This window comes from Tympanuchus pallidicinctus, unplaced genomic scaffold (genome assembly GCF_026119805.1).
Source record: "Tympanuchus pallidicinctus isolate F22 unplaced genomic scaffold, pur_lepc_1.0 scaffold15, whole genome shotgun sequence".
NCBI lineage: Eukaryota > Metazoa > Chordata > Aves > Galliformes > Phasianidae > Tympanuchus > Tympanuchus pallidicinctus.
In genome coordinates this window covers 23,011,224-23,030,185 of record NW_026294669.1, presented here as the reverse complement: position 1 = coordinate 23,030,185, position 18,962 = coordinate 23,011,224, and the positions used below count along the sequence as shown (strand labels likewise).

The 18,962-nt window shown below is 39.5% G+C and overlaps 1 protein-coding gene across 3 annotated transcripts in view; it reads right to left on the bottom strand.

Moving 5' to 3' along the window:
• The window catches only part of ITPRID2 (ITPR interacting domain containing 2), a 40,949-nt gene that overhangs the window by 9,963 nt on the left and 12,024 nt on the right, over positions 1-18,962 (bottom strand). For all 3 annotated transcript variants that reach the window (XM_052676047.1, XM_052676049.1, XM_052676050.1), the window contains 7 exons: positions 18,113-18,822; positions 15,396-15,468; positions 8,807-8,898; positions 4,567-5,811; positions 1,504-1,584; positions 1,023-1,150; positions 146-296 (listed from right to left, as the gene is read on the bottom strand). In XM_052676047.1, coding sequence (XP_052532007.1) covers positions 146-296; positions 1,023-1,150; positions 1,504-1,584; positions 4,567-5,811; positions 8,807-8,898; positions 15,396-15,468; positions 18,113-18,822 — 2,480 coding nt within the window. The remainder of the gene's footprint in view (positions 1-145; positions 297-1,022; positions 1,151-1,503; positions 1,585-4,566; positions 5,812-8,806; positions 8,899-15,395; positions 15,469-18,112; positions 18,823-18,962) is intronic.

Here is an 18,962-nt window from a genome sequence, read left to right as displayed (position 1 = left end):
TTAAAATACAACCCGATAATACACAAATTGTCATTAGATTCCCAGATGCCATTCCACAGTAAGAATTTTAGCACTTAAGAGTTGTTAACATTACACTGATGCATGTTACACTGAGAAAACACGCAATGCAAAAAATAACACTTACTATGTGTGTCTGAGGTCTGTAAGGGGAAGACATGTGTAGACTTCTCAGCTGGTCTTCCAATGCAAGCAGACGTTCCTCTAACTGCATCTCTAACTCCTGCAGCTCCATGCGGACAGACTTTCTCAAACTCTGCAGCTGATCAGCTTCATACCTGCACAAAATCCATTACGAAAAGAACAATGGCACAAAGAACCCAAATCACAGAACAGAGCAGTAATCACATTTCTTCTCACATAGTTCTGAATTTCCAAGCAGAAGATACAGTTTGACCCAGAAAGAATGGTCAAAGAAGGCCAACAGATCTAAATTATATTTACTTTATAGTCAGTGATGAGCTGATTCAACTAAAGTAAATAAATTAACAATTTCAAATATTATTCCACATCAGCTGCTGCAACCCGCGGTCAACAAACATAGCCAGAATAATGAATGCCATCTGTACCCTGCTGCGTGGCCACTGCACATTGGAAAAGTATCTGAATGCTATGATGTTATTTTTATTTATTTGTATCTATACAGAGAAGAAGGAGAAAAATCCAAGTTGAAAGTGCTTAAGACTTTTCCTCTCAAATATCCTGTGCTCACATATCCTATGACACTTAAAATCCTTAAAATCCACAGATGTAGAATCACTCTGCAGAAGTGAGGAAACAAATATCAATTAACAAGAAATGGAATTAGAAGAAACACCGGGAAAACAAACTCTAGAATGAAGAGGTGTAAGGATGAGAGTAAACATGGGTTTTCTTGCATAAACTCAGTTCCAACCCTCCTCAAATTGAAACTCATAGATTTTATTGCTCTTCTTAACGAGATGATCTGCTCTTCTGAAATAAATGAGTACCTAAGTATTTATTTTTTTTTAATATAATTTTACCTTTCCTCTTCTGTCATGTGCTGATAAACCGTTGTCTGTTGACGTAGCATAGCCAATTCCAAATCCATCATTTGAGTTCTGAATAAATTTAGGTTTCGCCTTACCACTTGTAGCTCCTGGAAAGTATTCTTAGGAAAAAAACAATACAGAAAAGAAATTAAAAAAAAAACCAACCATATATGGAAAAAAAATAAAGTATGGAGTCCATAACTACATTTGCTCAGAACCTCTGAAACTTCAGCATACAGACATTACGTGTCATGAGATATTAATTCAATATGACATTTCCAAGTGTACCATACAAATGCATGAAAGTATTTCCATGTATTTAGATTGATTTGTTTTTGACACTGTTCGCAGGATAGAGTCATCTCTCTGAAGATGGGGAACTGCCCAAGGATAGCACACACTACAGTACGTACATACATGATGTTTCTTTTTTATTTTGACTAACTGCCAGTGTGTGTAAAGTGTCACTTACTTCATAGAGAGGTAGAATGGATGATCTCTGAGTAGTGTAACCAGTGGCAGCTGAAAGATCCTGACCTCTCATCACTGGATGCTACGGGAAAAAAAAAACATTTGAAACAGGAGTGTCAATCTCCTTCATGAACTCATCTTCTCAAATGCTCAAATAGTCCAAAAGCAGCCAATGTTAAAACACAGTCTTTCTGGCCTCTGATTTCTGCTCTCAATGTCAGCATTGCAGCAGGAAAAGGAAACTCAGCAAAATGGCAGTGCCAACTCTTAGAGTGTGCACCAAAGTTCTGTAACGCAAACAAGTTTTAGCTGGAAAAAAAATTAACCCTGTTTGATACAATAAGTAGGAATAAAAGGTAAGTTCTCTGCCTTAGACATCGGTGCAGAAAATGCCTGGTACAGACTACTGAAAATCCAGTAGTCCCAACTGTCTTAGCTGACAAAAAAGTCAAAAAGAACATAATGGAAAACAGATCTGAGTAAATGAAAGTTGTCCCATTTTCAACGATGATCACAGTCATTTGCTGTGGGATTTTGCTCCGCACTCAGTAGTTGTTTTTTTTGTTTGTTTGTTTTTTGTATATGCTGATTTTGTGTTTGTTTTTATTAATCTCACCTTATTGCCTACATCCAAAGACCCTTGCATGCTAATGATCTCCCATGAGAACAGGACTGTTGAAGAATTTCTATTTGCATGTTGCATCAACATCTGGAGCAACCAGATAAAAGACAGAGGCTGTTACACATAGAAATGTGGCACAGCAAAGAACAGGGGAAACAGCAAAAATGCGTACCTTTTCAAACATGAAAAAGACCAATCTAATTCTGAAAGAATTCAAAAGAACTATTGACACACCATGGAAAATTTGAAGCATGTCCATTCACTCAAAGAAGCTTTGTTCAAACATGATCACATCAAGGACATGCTTTGTTTTTCCTCTCCCAGTTTTCTTTGTTTGGGAACAAATCTACTCTTCCTTACCTCTTCCAAAAACACAGGATTGTGTAGTTGAAATATCTCCTATTTTTCTACAAGAAGCTGAGTACACTGTGTTACAAATTCAGTTTTGGCTGTAGAGAAAAACAGCACAAGGAAACTATGTATTGAAAACAACAGTTTTTCACAGAAAACTCAGTACCAAAAAGGAACACATCCCCCAGAATGGGACTGGTGTAGACAAATCACTCAAAGCAGGGCAAGGAGTTATTACGCCCTCTATTACTAATGGAACTTTATTTTTATTGAACCAGCATGAACAAAAGATCTGGATGTAATATAGTTTTCTTTTTCAGCAGATTCAGCTAGCATCCTGCAACTTTACCCTTACACACAGCAAGACTGCAGTTTATACACGCAAGTGAATTTTATAAAGAAAGTTAAGTTCTGCAACTGCTGCCTCCCAGGCATGCTGTTGGCTACTTTAAGCAGGGCCAGCTCAGAAAACTTGAGGCATGACTAGCCTCAGGTTTTGGACAAGGGACAACACAAACAAGAACAGGAGGTCTAAAATCAGCCCACTACTGCCCACCACCAGCAATAGGGTGCAGAAAAGCAGATGATTGTCCTTGATTAAAAAAGGCACAGAAGACACTGAAGTTTAAAAAAACCAAACCAAAACAAAACAACAACTGCATAATTGTCATGTATTCACATATTAACAGGCAGGGTCCGCAAGTGCTCTGTCCATAGAGCCACTCCACAGAAGCTTGCAGGCTCCTAAATTGGATTACCACCTCAGACAATAGCAGTATAGAGGCGGTGGAGCAGAGACGATTGCTAATAAAAGGAAAAGAGCAGAAGACATCACAGAAGCCACCAAAAATACATATACAAGGGCTGCTCTGAAAGCAATGCTTCCATTTTATTGTGTTGGCCCACGATGTAAGAGGCAGTTGTTGGTGATAGGGCAGTAGACCTTGAACCTTCCCACCAATATTCCATTACATTTTGCTGCCATGAGACAGACGGCAGTAGAATCTGACAAAATGGTGTCTGACATGCAAGAGTGTATGAAGCAAAGATGTGTCACTGAATTCCTCCATGTGGAAAGAAATAACCTAATGTCATTCATCAACACTTGCTGAACATTTATATAGACCAAATAGCAGATGTTGGCACAGTGAGGAGGTGGGTGGTGCTTTTCATCAGTAGCAACAGTGATGTGAAAGACAAGCTGCATTCCGGACGGCCATGTAGATTTTTACGAGCACAGCATGCAGGTTCTTGTTCACTGCTGCTGAAAATGCATAGCCAACAGTGGTGGCCATATTGCAAAAGTGTTTTTCAGCTGAGAATTTTTTTCTACCAAACAATGCTATTGTGTTCTTTTTAATCTGTTGCAGTTTCCATGAAGAAAATAGGAGGCATTATTTTTGGGCCAAACTATGTACATATATACGCTTACATTCTAAAATGTTTCTTCTCTGACTATTGAGAAGATTCATACAGTCACTAAAATTTCACACGTTGTGACAAAATCAATTCTTAATAAAAGGCTGATAACCTCAAGATTACACTGCTGGCTCCAGAGTTGAACGTGTTCAATATTGACATAAACCAGCACAGAAACATTAAGTTGAATGAATGATCATCATTAACATCATTAGTGAAGTCACAGGACTTGTAATGAAAAAGAAATCTATCAGTTATCCAACTGTTATCCAAGAAAGTACATCAAAGAGAAGTGACAGGCTAAAGCACCATTAAAGGTGATAAGTATTTTCATATCTAAAGCTAACGGCTATTGCTTTAAAATAACTGCTTATGAGGCATAGACTGCTCCTTCCTCATATGTAAGAATAACCATAAAAAAATTAAAAAAATAGTTAACTAATGATCTGGATAAAGTGCAACATGAACAAAATCAATACAAAAAAGTAGTGGTGCACTGGACACTTGGTGACCACTTTAAACAGAAGCTCCTGAAAGAAGTAGGAAACCTAACAGGCACAATGCAGTGTTTTGGTTTTTTTTCTTCGATTTCATATGCTGCATAAAAGAATATTTGGGCTATCATTTTATTTTTATAAAAATAAAATAAGAAGCTCATTTGCTTTCTCTTACCTGTGAGAGGTTCTGCAGAGAGTTTCTGATGTCATGTAGGACTCTGCGAAGCTGCATTTCCACAGTGGAGGGTGGATTGATGGCATGAGGTCGATGAGAATATCCAGAGTGCCTTGGAGAAAAGGGACAGCTGAAGGGCGAAAGCAAGGCACTGAGGGAGGAACCAGAAATACTCGGGACACTGTGGGTGCTAAGTGTCCTCATGTGCTCACAGAGTGGCCTGTCCAGCCACTCAGCCGGGAGGGAGTGCAGGGAGCACGTTGACTGGGACATGTGTGCTGGGGTGTGTAGTGGGCAGTTCTGTCCCCTGGTGGGACTGGATGCCTCGGACAGTCTCCTGAGCTCAGCCTGGGGCACTTCTCTTTTAGAGGATGAAGTTGCAATGAATAGTGTGGATTTGCACACAGGCTGACTGGTAGCTGCTTTATCTTCCTGTTTGTCACCCTCAGAAGTCAGTTTTTCATCTTCCTCCATGTGTGTGTACTTGTAGGTGAAAGAAGGAGGACCACACAGAGTCTCTTTTCCTGGAGTTAACTGGACATTCACAGAGGACACCACTTTCACTGGATTCAGTAATGCAGTTGGGAGAGATTGAGATCGCCTTAGAGGATAACCTGATTCAGCCAACCACTGTCTTTGTTTCCTCAGGAGATCTTTTGACTTCAAGAAGGAGCGCCCAGCCCTTGAGTCAGATGTACTGATGACTCTCATCCGAGCTCTTTGCAAAGCAACATGAACCCTGTCCAAGGACGATGGGGAAGAGCTGTCACCTTCCAGAGACTCCAGTGACTTAAGGATATGATGTGTTTGGTACTGAGGAAACTCAAAAGTGGTGGCATTATCAAGATCGCTTTCATCACTGCCTTCCTCCAGAAGCTCCAATTCTTTCTGCTCACTGGAAATACCTTCATCTTTAGAGCTGCCCTCTCCTCCAACCATCTTAAATACATGAGATGACTTACTTTCTTCTCCATTATTTTGTTCAGCTTCATAATCACAATTTCTTTTATCGTCTTTCCTTAGGTTTTCAGAATATGCCTCTACCCTTCCTTTCTCTACTTGAGAGTCATCATCCTCTTCATCGTCATCCTCCTCCTCCTCTTCCTCTTCTTCCTCCTCAAACTTATTGAAACATGGCCGTTCTTTGGCTATTGGTGTCTTCTGTTCTTCACTATGTGATGTCACAGTTGTCTCACTGTCACAGCTGTCAGCACTGCTTCCCATGCCTTGCAAAGACTCCTGAACCTAGGAAAGATTCAAGGCAGCAAATGAGAGAAAGAACTGGAGACTCAGCTCCTGCCTTCTCAGGAATCAGGCTAACAGCCTAAGTCCATATTAATTTGGTATTATGGTGAAATAATCAAAAATGTAGTTGGTACAGCAGGTGAAAATGAAAGAATGAAGAAACCATAGTTTCAGACTGATTAGAAGCATTCTGAAGTACAGCACCCAAAAGGAGGATGGGAAAAGAAAACGTAGCCAAGCCATTCACACTCATTTTTGATTTGACAGTAAATATTACTGCAAAAGAATAAATGTAGCAGCAGTAAAATGAAAGTATATGTTTTAGATAGCAATGGCAAAGGGTTATCAGACTGGAGGTTTGTGGCATCTCCCTTCCAAAAAGGTTCATACTCATCATTGAAACCAAGGATGGTACTAGGGAATGCACACGAAGAAGTGGGGAGAATTTTGGATTGTAGTGAGATTCCAAGAATAGGAAAAACAGTTTGCTATATGGTCAGCTTGTTCTAAGTTGTGGAATTGTTCAAGACTGGGAATCTAATACTAGTCTGCTAGCCTCCATTGATGACTGAATCCAGCACTTTTACCCTATTCTGTCTTTATTAACACACCTTGTCCTTCTCATTCTAAATTATTATTTAAATTCCATATTGCAAAAGGATGCACTTTCAGAGCATAGGCATAAGTGAACTTCTAGTTTAATAGGGAATAAATGACAGGAAAAGCACTCATGAGAAAGGAGAAGAAGAGGTATACAGATTGCAAAGCACATTCCTTAGGTCAGCATGGTTGGCTATATATTTAGAAGTACATTTTCATAAGAATGTGTAGTAAAAAGTACAGTTTTGAAAATTTGCCATAGCTGTCATGAACTGGGTAATTTAGAGATGCTTTTCATATTTCTAACTTGTGCCATTCTTTCTGCTATTAGCTCATTCTAGAGCAAATACTTACGATGCACGTTGTGCAACACTTCCATCTCCACAATCTAGAACATAATTTCAGTCATGAAAATCATCACGTACTTAACATAGCATTAAAATTTGTATTAAAATTTGTATTAAATACTACATATGTTCAGATGGTGTTCAAGTCAAATGCATTAAAAGAACAGAAGACTATAGCATTTGGGTGAAATTAGATGTGCTACAAGTGTGCTTAACTAATGCACCATCACACTGCTTACCTACAAAGTCAGGCAAGCAAAATTCAAGTATTTGGATAGAGAATTTTCCTGATTTCTTTGTTAACACGAAACTTCCCTACTGAATACCCACACTTACTGTCAAAATGGGGATGAAAGGAAATGCAATTCCAGTTTTTCAGCTTTTTCTTGAATTTCAGAGGAATGTTAAGGCTGCTAGAGTCAATTATTTAACAGTAGATGGCACTAACTTACCATACTTTTAAGAAAACAAGATGTACACCCTTCTGTATCCCCTTCATCTTTTCACAGGTTCTCTTCACTAGATGCCAAGTTCTTTTTTCCTAGTCTCATTATTCATCCCTATTTTCTAGTCAGATCAGTACTTGTCCTGAATAAAGGAGTGCTGGTGGCAGAAGAGAGCCTAGCAACTCCATGGCATAGATCTCACACAGACTCAATACATCTTTTCAAAACAGCATAATAGAAAGCAGAAAAATCTCATCACTTTGCAGCCAGCACAAACAAACTCCGCTAGTCTTCCATTGAAGAGGCATTTAGATGCAACACACTTTTAACAGGCACTTCATCAGGTTGTAACCCGAGCAAGCAACTCTAGTCTGAGACTGCTAGCATGCCTGTCAACTTACTTCAGCATAGTTCAAACTCAGCTAAGAGTAGAATTGCTATCTCAAATTTTTATGCTCATTCTAGAAACTCATGCACTCAATTTCCATTATTCACCGCCACTCTTGGTTAATGTAAGTTGATGCTTAAGGGAGACAAGTGGCCCAGTCCTGTTGTTGCTTCCATTTTGGCACTCAGCAGACAAAGTAGTAAACAGAAAAGCACACAGTCCCAGTACCAAAGCTGAGAAGCAAACTTTGGTGGATGAGAATCTCTTTCTAGTAAGTGCCAAATAGCTTTTAGAACATTAGGTGTGTTTTGAGCAAAGTCTCACACACGGTAGCATAAAACAAGTCCAGAAGCTAAAAGCCACTAAAATGAAATTACTGGTGATACCTGAATTCCCACTTACATATATTCTGCATCATAGTGATTCAGGTCCCAGAAAGCTACCCAATGGCCTTCATCCAGAAGTTGGCCAGAACCCAACTTGAACACATCGCTATGTGAATGTGTTAGAAGAGGCAGAGAATATCATTGTTAAGTATCAGATGAAGTTGCTGAACAAATGTGTGTAGTCACATAAGCATCCAGCTGAACAAAAGCCTCCCTTAACACTTGAAAGTTCTGGTCAGTATCACTTGAAATTCCAGGGCTGAGAACAAAGGAACTGGAATGGGAAAAAACATGGGACTCTGAAGATGGACTAAACATCAGTATACCTACACAGCAAAGTTAGTATGAAAATGTTTTCTCTTTCTGTCAACTTCTAGCAAGAATATAGAAAGATATGGAAAAAAAAAACAACCCTGAAAAGTAAAGTAAAATAAAATTAAATGACACAAGAAAATGAAATGAATTTCACATTTTCACTAGAAAAGTTGTATTAATCACCTTAATCTCACTTCATGCACAAGAGGAATGGACTGCACTTCTGAAACCTCAGCCAGTAACAAAAGATATACCAGAAATAGCACACAGGAAATACTGAATTTAGAGCTTATTCCAGGCCCAAGTATACTCTGACTCTCCTACCAGAAAGGCTTTAAAATTTTAACACAGCATAAGGGACTGTGCAGATCCAATTCTGAAAATGAGAAGTTTATTAGAACCTTGACTGACAGTCACAGAAGATGCCAAACACCAGCATACCTTCTTCCCTCCCCACAACTCTGCTCTGCCACAATAATCGATGCAATGCCAGCCACAGTATGGAAGACTTACCTGAAGCTGATTAAATGGAGAACAGTCTGTGGAAGAATCCTCAGCAAAGCCACTGCTATCTGAGTGCTGACTAGCAGTCCGTAAAAGCTGATCTGCTTAAAACAAAGCAAAACTCAACTATAGTTCATTTGCAGCTCACCACCCTTTAAGCCAGTCACGTTCAACATGTGCTTTTCTTTTACATCAAAATAACATTAAGTAGATAGCCCTATTCCTTTTCAAATTCCATTTTGAACAATTCATTTTGAACAAGACCTGCTGGTTCCAATCATATGGAGTGCAAAACCTTCCCTCACGCAAAGCTTTACTTGTGAAACTTTAAATAGCACTGGCAGAGGAACCTTTTTTCACACTTTTCTCTCCTGTTTTGTGGAAAAACCACACTCACTGATGTTGCTACTGCTGCAGTTTTTCTTCCACCAAAACTGAATCACTGGTTAACTCTCATGCATTCATTGGAACAGTATTGACATGCACAGATCTGCTACCCCTCCTGATCAGAGTGATAAAAGGGTTCACTGCCAGCCCAGACCATCTGATGCATCCCAAGGAACAGAATAAGATGAGCAGAGAGCAATGCTGAGAACTGCTAGAGACTCCCCTCCCTGGTTTAGTGGCCAAACACAAAACATTTCGAACACACTGACTGGCAATCAGCCAAAACACACTCTCAGCCCTCATTCTGTACACTGGAGATAAGATCCTCCCTGCTTGCTCCTTTCTACTCACAGTAGAGAAGTGTTCTAAGAGCCTAAAAAGACACCCAAACCCTTGAAACTACCCAAGAGTGATGTCTTCTGGTGCAGGCGCTGTACCACAGAGCTCCCTGGCCAGGGGATCTCTGTACACCCTGCAGTACTGCACCACATGGCACTGTTGTTCTTCATTGGACACAGTGTATACTTCCAAGTGTAGGGTTTAGCTCACACCATTATGGCCATCTTGCTCAGAGTGATAGCAATCCATCTCACCTCTAAACCTCAGCAAACCTATAAGAGCTTGGCTACGGGATGAGAGCACAGCAGCCCTCAGCCTCTACACCCCACCACCTTTTCATCCCTTCATAGAAGCTCACTGTTCTACTCTCTGTAGCTGAAAACAGGATTTTGCCCCACATTCCTTCCACCACTTAACTGTCATCATATAATTAAACCCAGTTCACAGCTCAACGCATTGGAATGCATTGTGAAAACTGTTTTAAACTGCTGGATATTCAGATCTAATTTTATATTAAAATTATTAATTTTATAGAACATTTTACCAATGCAGAAATAAAAGTCTGCATAGGCACAGAAACTGGTGAACAGCTGGTCAGGGAAACTGCCCTTTCAACTTCATCAGTGTTTTCATACAGCTTTTAGGGAGTGCCTTTCAAATTATGCAGCTACTGTGTTATCATGGTGGCCACAATATCCTGCAATGATAAACAATTTTTTACCACAAGGCAGACATCCCCACCCAGCTCCTAGTAAAGACAATAGGAATTACTTCACTCAAACCGGCCTGGCTCTTAGCAAGCACCCAATACAATGCACCAGTGCATATATTGGCATCTGGTTTCATGTACATGAAATTTATTATGGCTCAATAAAAATACTGACCTGCCTTTCTATTTCTTTCTTAGTCATACATCTGTAAATACATACGCACACGTGTACATAAACATATGTCACTAAAAAGGAAATATTAGATATATGTACATCTCCCTAAATAATTCTCAGTCTCCTAGGGAAGAGTGCACTGAAGTCAAAATCAGGGCTTTATATCACTTTCCACAGGGCTGGTACTTTACACAAGTGACTTGACAGCCTTACCTGCCATGTACTGCCACGTAAATGGTCAGTCAAGACCAGAGGCACTCATACCTGCCCCAACATCATTATCCATGGCAGTAAATTAACACCACATCAATAGAATCAAACCACCTTGGTGCCTCCTATAGATATAATGTAATATTAATGTAGCCATCCTTTCCTGTTATAAAGGTGCTAGGATTTTTTTTTTTCCAACATTTTAAATAAAATCAGAGAAATCAGAGAAGACATTTTTTTTATAAGCATGAGTGGTCTTCCTCTACCAAATCTTTGCCTCTTGCAAATTCTCAGAATTCTCCTTGATATCACTACCATGTAAATGAAGTAAAAACTTCTAACAAACAGGAATCTCTACTTCAGAAGTGAAATGATAATGTTTGGCTCCATAAAGATTGGAAATATCAATTTTTAGATTGCGATACACTAACATATAACGGTATCCATCCTTCCTGACAAGTCCTGATCCCGAAGTACCAACCTGCTCCATGTCACTTGGATGCCTTTCAGATTCAAGCAGATGAGGGGAGAAGATTAATGTTTAGTCTTTATTTTTTAAATTACAAAGTTACATTTAGATCTTGACTAAAATGCCCCCTGGCAGCAGAGAATCTTAAGACAAAGAAGTGCTAACCAGCCATGGCTCCCCTCTGCTCACCCTGAATGCAGAAAACTCAGCACAAAGACTGGAAAAAAGTGTGGGAAAATGAACCACTCAAGATGAAAAAAAATAAAAGTAACAATCAAACTCATGTCCCAGTTAAACTGAGCACGAGACACAGATGCCCCTCGGATGATTGTTTTAAGTTGCATAAAACATCAAATATTTTTAGGCACTGAATACAAGCCAGAACAATGTGGGTATTCAAAAATACAGCAAATACGCTGACAAAGTTCTAAGCAGAAACAGATGATAAAAAAAGAGGTCTGTGGTTTACAGAACATGAAAGCACAGATTAAACAGATTGAATAATTCATCTATTCTGTATGTTGTAAAATAACATTCAGCTACCAATAGACTGACAATTCCACAGATCCTAACAGGCCAATCAAATACTCATATGTTCCGCATCACTGCTGCTGACAAAGGAGGACAAATGCATGGAAAGTGCCTGTGAAAGTCTTTAACATTTATATTTCTCATAGCTACGGTATTGATAAAGCTCTAACACATTCTGATTTTTGTGTGATTATTAATAAATTGACACTCCCAATATAGCTTTGAAGTATTCCATTCCAGGACTTAAGACCTGCTGCTCTTATTTCCCCTCATACTGATCACACACTGCAGCCCAGCACCATCAAAACCAGAAACTCTTCAAAGTCCTCAGGGATTTCTTAGCTTCTGGATATACATACACAGATTTCTGCAGATACTAAATTTGTTCCAAATATTTTCTTCTCACTCCCCCATCTCCAGTCTACTTCTGGAACTTCAACCTCTAAAAGGCACAAAATACAATAATATGCTGACAGGAAGTGCCAGTGATCTGCTTTCTTCATTTTTAAGGACTACATTTTCAGAATTAGTTACTGTTTTTGACTGTGTGTGTCAGATGCTTTAAACGAAATAAGTTTGTCAATCCAAAATTTGACAAAGCTACTGATGGCAGCAACCAAACACTCACAAAACACAAAGCTCTGAGAATATTTTGTTCTGTATGTGTGCCTATATTTGTCTTGTCAGGAAGAATTGTTTTCCAACTAACAAGCCTTCCTTCCAGATAACTCTGCAAAAGGTGAGTGTTTTTTTCTTCCTTAAATGCTGGACATTTAACAGCACTGTGTGTTTACAGTGCAAAGCACATGAAGCTTACTGTGTTCCTAAAAAAAGACCCAAACCTATCTGTGAGCAAAAAGAAAAGATATACACATTTGAATTGTGCAACAACAAAGAACAGAATGCCAATTTGGAGCACAATAAATAAACTTCAGCTCAGCACTGTTTAGAAGACACAACCTAAAAAGCACATCAAGATAGTACATCAATATGACTCAGAATTCTTTGCTTCTCCGTAACATATTTAATAAGGACACTACTACAGCAAAACACACTTAGAAGCCATTCTGAAGCAACAAGCCTACCACTTATAACCACAGCTATCCTGACATTAGAAATATGCTCTGATGGGGAGTCTAAGCCACAGTAGCCTCAGTGCTGTTCAAGCATACAGTAACACACTCCAGAAGGTTTCTTCTAACTCAGACTATGATTCTATGAAAATCTTTTTCTCCTTTCTTAATTCAAATAGCTCACACCTTACTACACATACTCTTAAAATGTGTAAAAGTTTTACACATTTTAAATTCCAAAGTGTTGTAAACACCAGGGAGAGCACCCACAGCCCATAGTGCAGAAGTAAAGCTGCACTGCAAGGTTTGTAACATTCTGTACTGACCAGCATTAAACTAACACTGCTAATCAACACAGAAGTACCTCTAAAGGGAAAAGAAAAAGGTACAAACTTATTCTGACAGAGGAAATATTTATCTGGAACAAACATTTGTTAGGGATGCTTATTTACAATAGAGCCAGCAGCACTGAAGTAGTGAGTCTGTATGAGAATCAACAGCGGAAATCACATTGAAAATTAAGACCTGCAATTGAATTTCGTGTTGACCTGATCTCTCATGACTGCTAGCCAGAGTACAACTTCACGTTCAGACACAACAGCAAGCATTTTCAGAGAATGACCACTGACACTGGATGACTTCAAATTTGATGAGCATCTGCTTTCTGAGAAAACAGAAACCTACATCATTCACATGAACAACCTGAAAAAATAAGTACTATTTTCATGTTTCAGGTAAGCTCCCCACCACACACTTTCCTTCTAGGCAATTTCACTAAGACCTGTATATAGCACCACCATACACTTTTCACATCTTCCAGGTGAAATAAAAAATTGGTCCCAAACTGATTTTAGTGAACATGCAGGCTTGCCAACAGCATCAATATCCTTGTGAGACAAGTTATCTGAGAACCTTAGGCAATACTGGCATGAGGAAAAACTCTCATTGGTAATCATTGCCAAGCACATTCAGAAACAGATGGGATATACTAGCTGGGAGATAGGAGCCAGCACACCCTGCTCCTGCCACACTAGAAACCCAATGCCAGAGCTGCTCAGTACTTTTCAGCAGGTATATATTGATTTAGTGGAGGGTTGTTTGTTAGGGTAGTATGATTAGGTCATGGTTGGACTCAATGATCTTTAACGTCTTTTCCTACCTGAGTGATTCTATGACTCTATATGGGTTCTTATGTGTTCTATGTGGGTTTTTTTTCTTGCATGGAGCAAGAGGAGGGTACCTCCTAGTGGGAATCAAAAACATAAAATTGACATTTTAGAAGGAGGAAAATATATATGTGTTTTTAATCCTCCTTGACTGCAGCTCCAAGTTCCATTAGTCACCTTTCTCTGAAAAACTGTTTCTGTAGCTGCCAAGGCCAGGGAAATAAGACACCTGACCTGTAAAGAGTGCATCTCTGTCACATTACCTGCACTAATCTATTACCCAAGGGCTTTAACCACAGGCAAACAATTGTCTGAAAGCATGTAATCGTTAACTTTAAAATACAGCCAAGGGGAAAATGCTGGGAACAGCTAGAAATGCAGTTTCTGGTGGCCCTTCCTTGTAGCCTGTATTCATGACAGAGTGTGGTCAGATACTGGAAAGGGCTGCCTAGGGAGGTGGTGGAGTCACTGTCCCTGGAGGTGTTCAAGAAATATTCAGATGTTGTATCTAGGAATACAGTTTAGTGGGATGTATTGGTGATGACAGGTGGATATTTGGACCAGATGGTCTCAGAAGTCTTCTCCATCCTTGGCAATTCTGTGATAACAGGAGATGACTTGGGTGTGCAATTCTGTGTTGCACAAAACACTGCTGAATTTGTAGCACAACATAACCCTAGTAGCCAATCATCAACCTTCAGCACAGAGCCCAGAGCATGCTCAACCATACTAATGCAATTCAGCTGACAGTTCACAAGACTCAGTTCATCTGCAAAAAGGCAAATGAGAATTTCCGTGCCTTAAGAAAATTGCCTGTGTCTCTCTGCAGCATCTTACATTGATAGCTATGCTGTTTCACCAAGAACTAGCATGAAAGCTAGGTGTCTTGCTAAACACAACAAGCTCTAGTTCTTTAATTATACACACATTTCAGAGAGCAGATTTCACTTTCCAACTTTGGGTAAGAGCCAGTAACAGTCAAAATTAAACATCAGTCTTTTCCCTCTTTCAAAACCATAAAATATAAATAACAATTGCAGATGAAAGCACATGTGAACCACAAGAGCCAGTGCACATTTTGTCATATGAAGGAATACAATTTCCATGTGCTTACTAGTCTTCTCTGCAGACAGCCTTCAGATAGAACAGTAGCTCACCAGCAAAGGCTAAGCATATCATGAAATTTAGGTTTAAAACAATATAATTTTAGTTTAAATGGATATCTTAAATTACAGGATTTGCTAGAGGAAAAAAAATCTCAAAATCTGAATTAACATTTCTGCTTCTCTGAGCTATCATCAATGGCACAAAAGTGCAAACAGGCAGTGAGGTTACAGCACTGTCATCTTGCCTGTAATTTGATTGCCACTTTGCAGTAATGTTCTGTGATTTAACTGAAAAGGAAACCCAGATTTTTTTATTTTTTTTTAATTCTAGAGAGAAGAGAATTTTTAGAAGTTTAAAATACATGAATCAGCATTTCAAATAGGGAAGGAATCTCAGCAGACTGCTGTCTCCTAGAAGTTGAAGTCTACTCACCTTTCCTTGACTTGGTCACTGCCAATTGATGAGAAGCTGGAACGTGTGGTAGATCCCCCTCTGTACTCTGAATCTATTGAGAAGAGGAATATTTTGTGAGACCAACTGGATAATGTTCCTGTGCTACTCCAGGCTTCCCCACATTACTGCTTGTGGAAATACATCTTATGTATTCCAGTAAAAAACAGAAAGATAACATGCAAAGTCATGCAGATTTCAACTGGGAAACATACAACTACATGAAAATTAATCCCATTACTTAATTGCTTTGTGAAACAGCATTATTAAGAATGCATTTCTTTGACAGCCATTCAAATGATTAAAGGAATACGCCTAAAATTTAAACAGGAAGGCCTTTGTTTAGCTCAAAAGCTATCATACACTTTCTGTTGTCGGTGCAACAGAAAAGATCCTCGTGGTTCACATAAAAGCTTACATGCTCAGAACCCCCAGTCCAACTAACTCCCTAACACTCCTTCCTAACAGGCTGCCTATCTATTTGCAAAATTAATGACATTTTCCTTTTCAGTTTTGATGAAATTAAAAGTGCAAAATCAGCACACTAACAGTTGGAAGCCCAAATTAGTATTTGGCTAAAGGAGAAACTGTTTGTATCAAAATCACATGTATAGCAGCCACAAGAGTGCCTTCTCTCAATGATAAGGATTTTGAGAAGCACTTGGCCTGAACTTTTCACTGTTAATAAGTGAACAGCATTACTCTTATATAATAAAACAAGAAACTTCTATTCCTTTAGGAGACAAAGTCTGGATTATGAAAGAGCTAAATGATTAGTTTGACAAAAGCAGGGGAGCATAGGAAGAGTTCATCATTTAAGTTTAGGAAAAATACGCATGTTTTTAACTAAAAAACATACAAAACCACACATATACACAAAGCCAACCAAAGAAAAAAAAACAATACCAAAAGCAGGAACAGTAAGTAATCTTACAAGCCCTTCTGATCAGACTAGCCGTTCAGGAAAGATATCTTGATTTTCTTAAACATTCTGGTTTTCCGATGGCTAAATTTGCCACCTCCAACCCAGCAAGCCTCTTCTTATCTAAAAACCTTCCACCTCCTGTCCTTTGCTAGCAGACAGCATCCCAAAAAGTGCGCAGAGAACTTGTTCTGCCCCATCCCTTCAGCCAATATTGACGCTGGTAAGCGAACTTCGTGCTCTAATTGGTCATCTCAGGAGAGGGAGTCTGAGGGAAATCCTGCCCTGACTCACTCCCACACTAGCTATCTTCCCAGCGACAGACTTCCTAATGGCACGCAAACCTCCAAGGCATTCATAAGCACGCAAAGAGCTTCCTTGATATATCTGTCATCTTTCTTATGCATATCAAGCTGAGAAAACTTTGGAAGGAGTTATTTTCAGTTTCTAATACAGCATATTGTTCATTAGACTCTGCTTAAGAGACATGCAAAAATAAAATGAAGCTGCCAAGTATTGTTCTAGAGTTTTTGTAATAAAACTGAACCCCTCTACCAGTTGATACGTATATACTAGGTTGCATAAACAAAAATTCACCGCAACTCCAACCCACATCATATGTCATCATGCCAAAACAGCTGTGTTTATGGACTGGCATCATTGCAAAGTGTGTCACCCAAAACTTCGCAAATGCATTGCATTTAGCTTATGCAGAATTTGGTAAGCATTATTCACTTCACAGCCCTTTATAGCCCAATTTACTCTGAAAAAAATATATATCCTTTTCTTTGCTTTTAAAAATAGTTACAGCTTTGCCTAAGAATGACAAAATACAGATTTCTCCCCTAGTATACGTGAAACCAGTTATCAAGAACACAGCAAAATGCACTGCCACTCAGACCCCTCCCCTTGTGCCAACACAAGAATCTATGCAGCTACACAACAAGCTGTGTCAAGGAAATTATCTAGCTGAAAACTACCCCAGGAAAAATAAATCAAGATACACAGGACTTCTTTTCCCCCCCTCAATTGGATCAATCTTTTGTTCTCATTCAGTAGAAGGCCACATGTGTGGGTGACGGCACACAGATGCAAACAAATGGCAGGAACTACAAGACACTGGATTATTTCTTTCCCCTCAGTGAGCACCTTCATTTATAATATCAGTTGATCTAAAAGAGACTCAAAAGCCTGCAGTGCCAACACAACACTAGATACAATATCTTCTAAATGATCAGTTTGTTTTTCTCAGTAAAACTCTGGGAAGTTTCCAATTGCCAGTTTCCTTTACTCATTCCAGGCACAATCCTTCATTTACACATCTACTTCACATACATGAATACACCTGGATTGTCACAGCCATGTCAAAAAGCATCCACAAAACAATTTGCTATTTTAAGAGAGGTCTTGCAATCCTGTTAGTGAGTCTATGCAAAAATAAACTACTAAATTTGAATTTGTAGGCTGCACATTCACTAGCCTAGTCAACAAACTATTTCTAGGAACCTAGGCATTAGAATCCCGTTGAGACAGTGGAAAAAAATGAGAAAATTTATGCTGACTCAAGAACAACAACATCATCACTATCAACAATACTTCAATAAGAGGAGCAGCTAGCGCAACCTACAAAGAGAAAGCAACAACTGTCCGACAGTTCAGAGAATGTAAAGCATCCCTGGAGAAAACACTCAACTACACAGGAGAAAACATTCCTTTACTGGCAGCCAGCAAGCTATGTAAACTGTACCCAAAAACAAAGTCGTATATTTCCACCTACCTCTTCCATCTCAAAGGAGTCCTTCTGCTGAAGCATTAGATTCATTACAGAGGGGTTGGCAAGAGGCGTGCAGGGCTCCCTACCCACTGATGCCACAGGTGGCCTTTGTGCTGGGGCACCACTTTCAGACGTGGTGTTATTAGGTGCGCTGGGACTGCTGCTGAGGCTGGAAGGGTCCAAAAGACCAGACTCTTCACACTGTCTGTCCCTGGGGCTTACCAGCCTGCTGTTTTGCACATCTACCACAGACACAGTATTCTCGTGCTTATCGTCAGTTCCAGCAGGCACGATCTCAAGTCTGTGAGTGTCTGTAGCATTTGACTGACTACTGGCTATCTCCTCCTTTACCGTAGCCAGAAAAGAGGGAGAGTCTTTCTTTTTGGAGAATTTTGGCAACTTAGAGTCATTTTTACTATCATATTCCTCACTCTCTGTCTCAGCTGGACCTCTTCCTTTTTCAACAGGTGAAGGCATTGAGCAGCTGCTACTATCAGCCTGCTGTGCACCGCAAAGATTAAGCTTGGACAAGGTCTTCATTAACCGACTGGCTGTATTGCTGCGATTTAAGGGAGGAGGGCTGGATGCTTCTTTGCTGGAAGACACTGAATTCATGCTACCAATTTTTTGCAGAGGAGTCCCAGAGACTTGAGAATACAAAGAGGAAAAAGCATTGGCCACAGTAGTAAGCACTTCAATCTGGCGAAAACGACCTGCACAAGAACAAAATGTGAGAGAGTTTAAGAGGACCTTTGGCATTGTTACAGCTCAGAACTACTGATCTATTTCTACACAATTGTTCCAATTGTCAGTGACACCTCTTTTCCTCATATCTGAAAAGGGAGCTTTCATC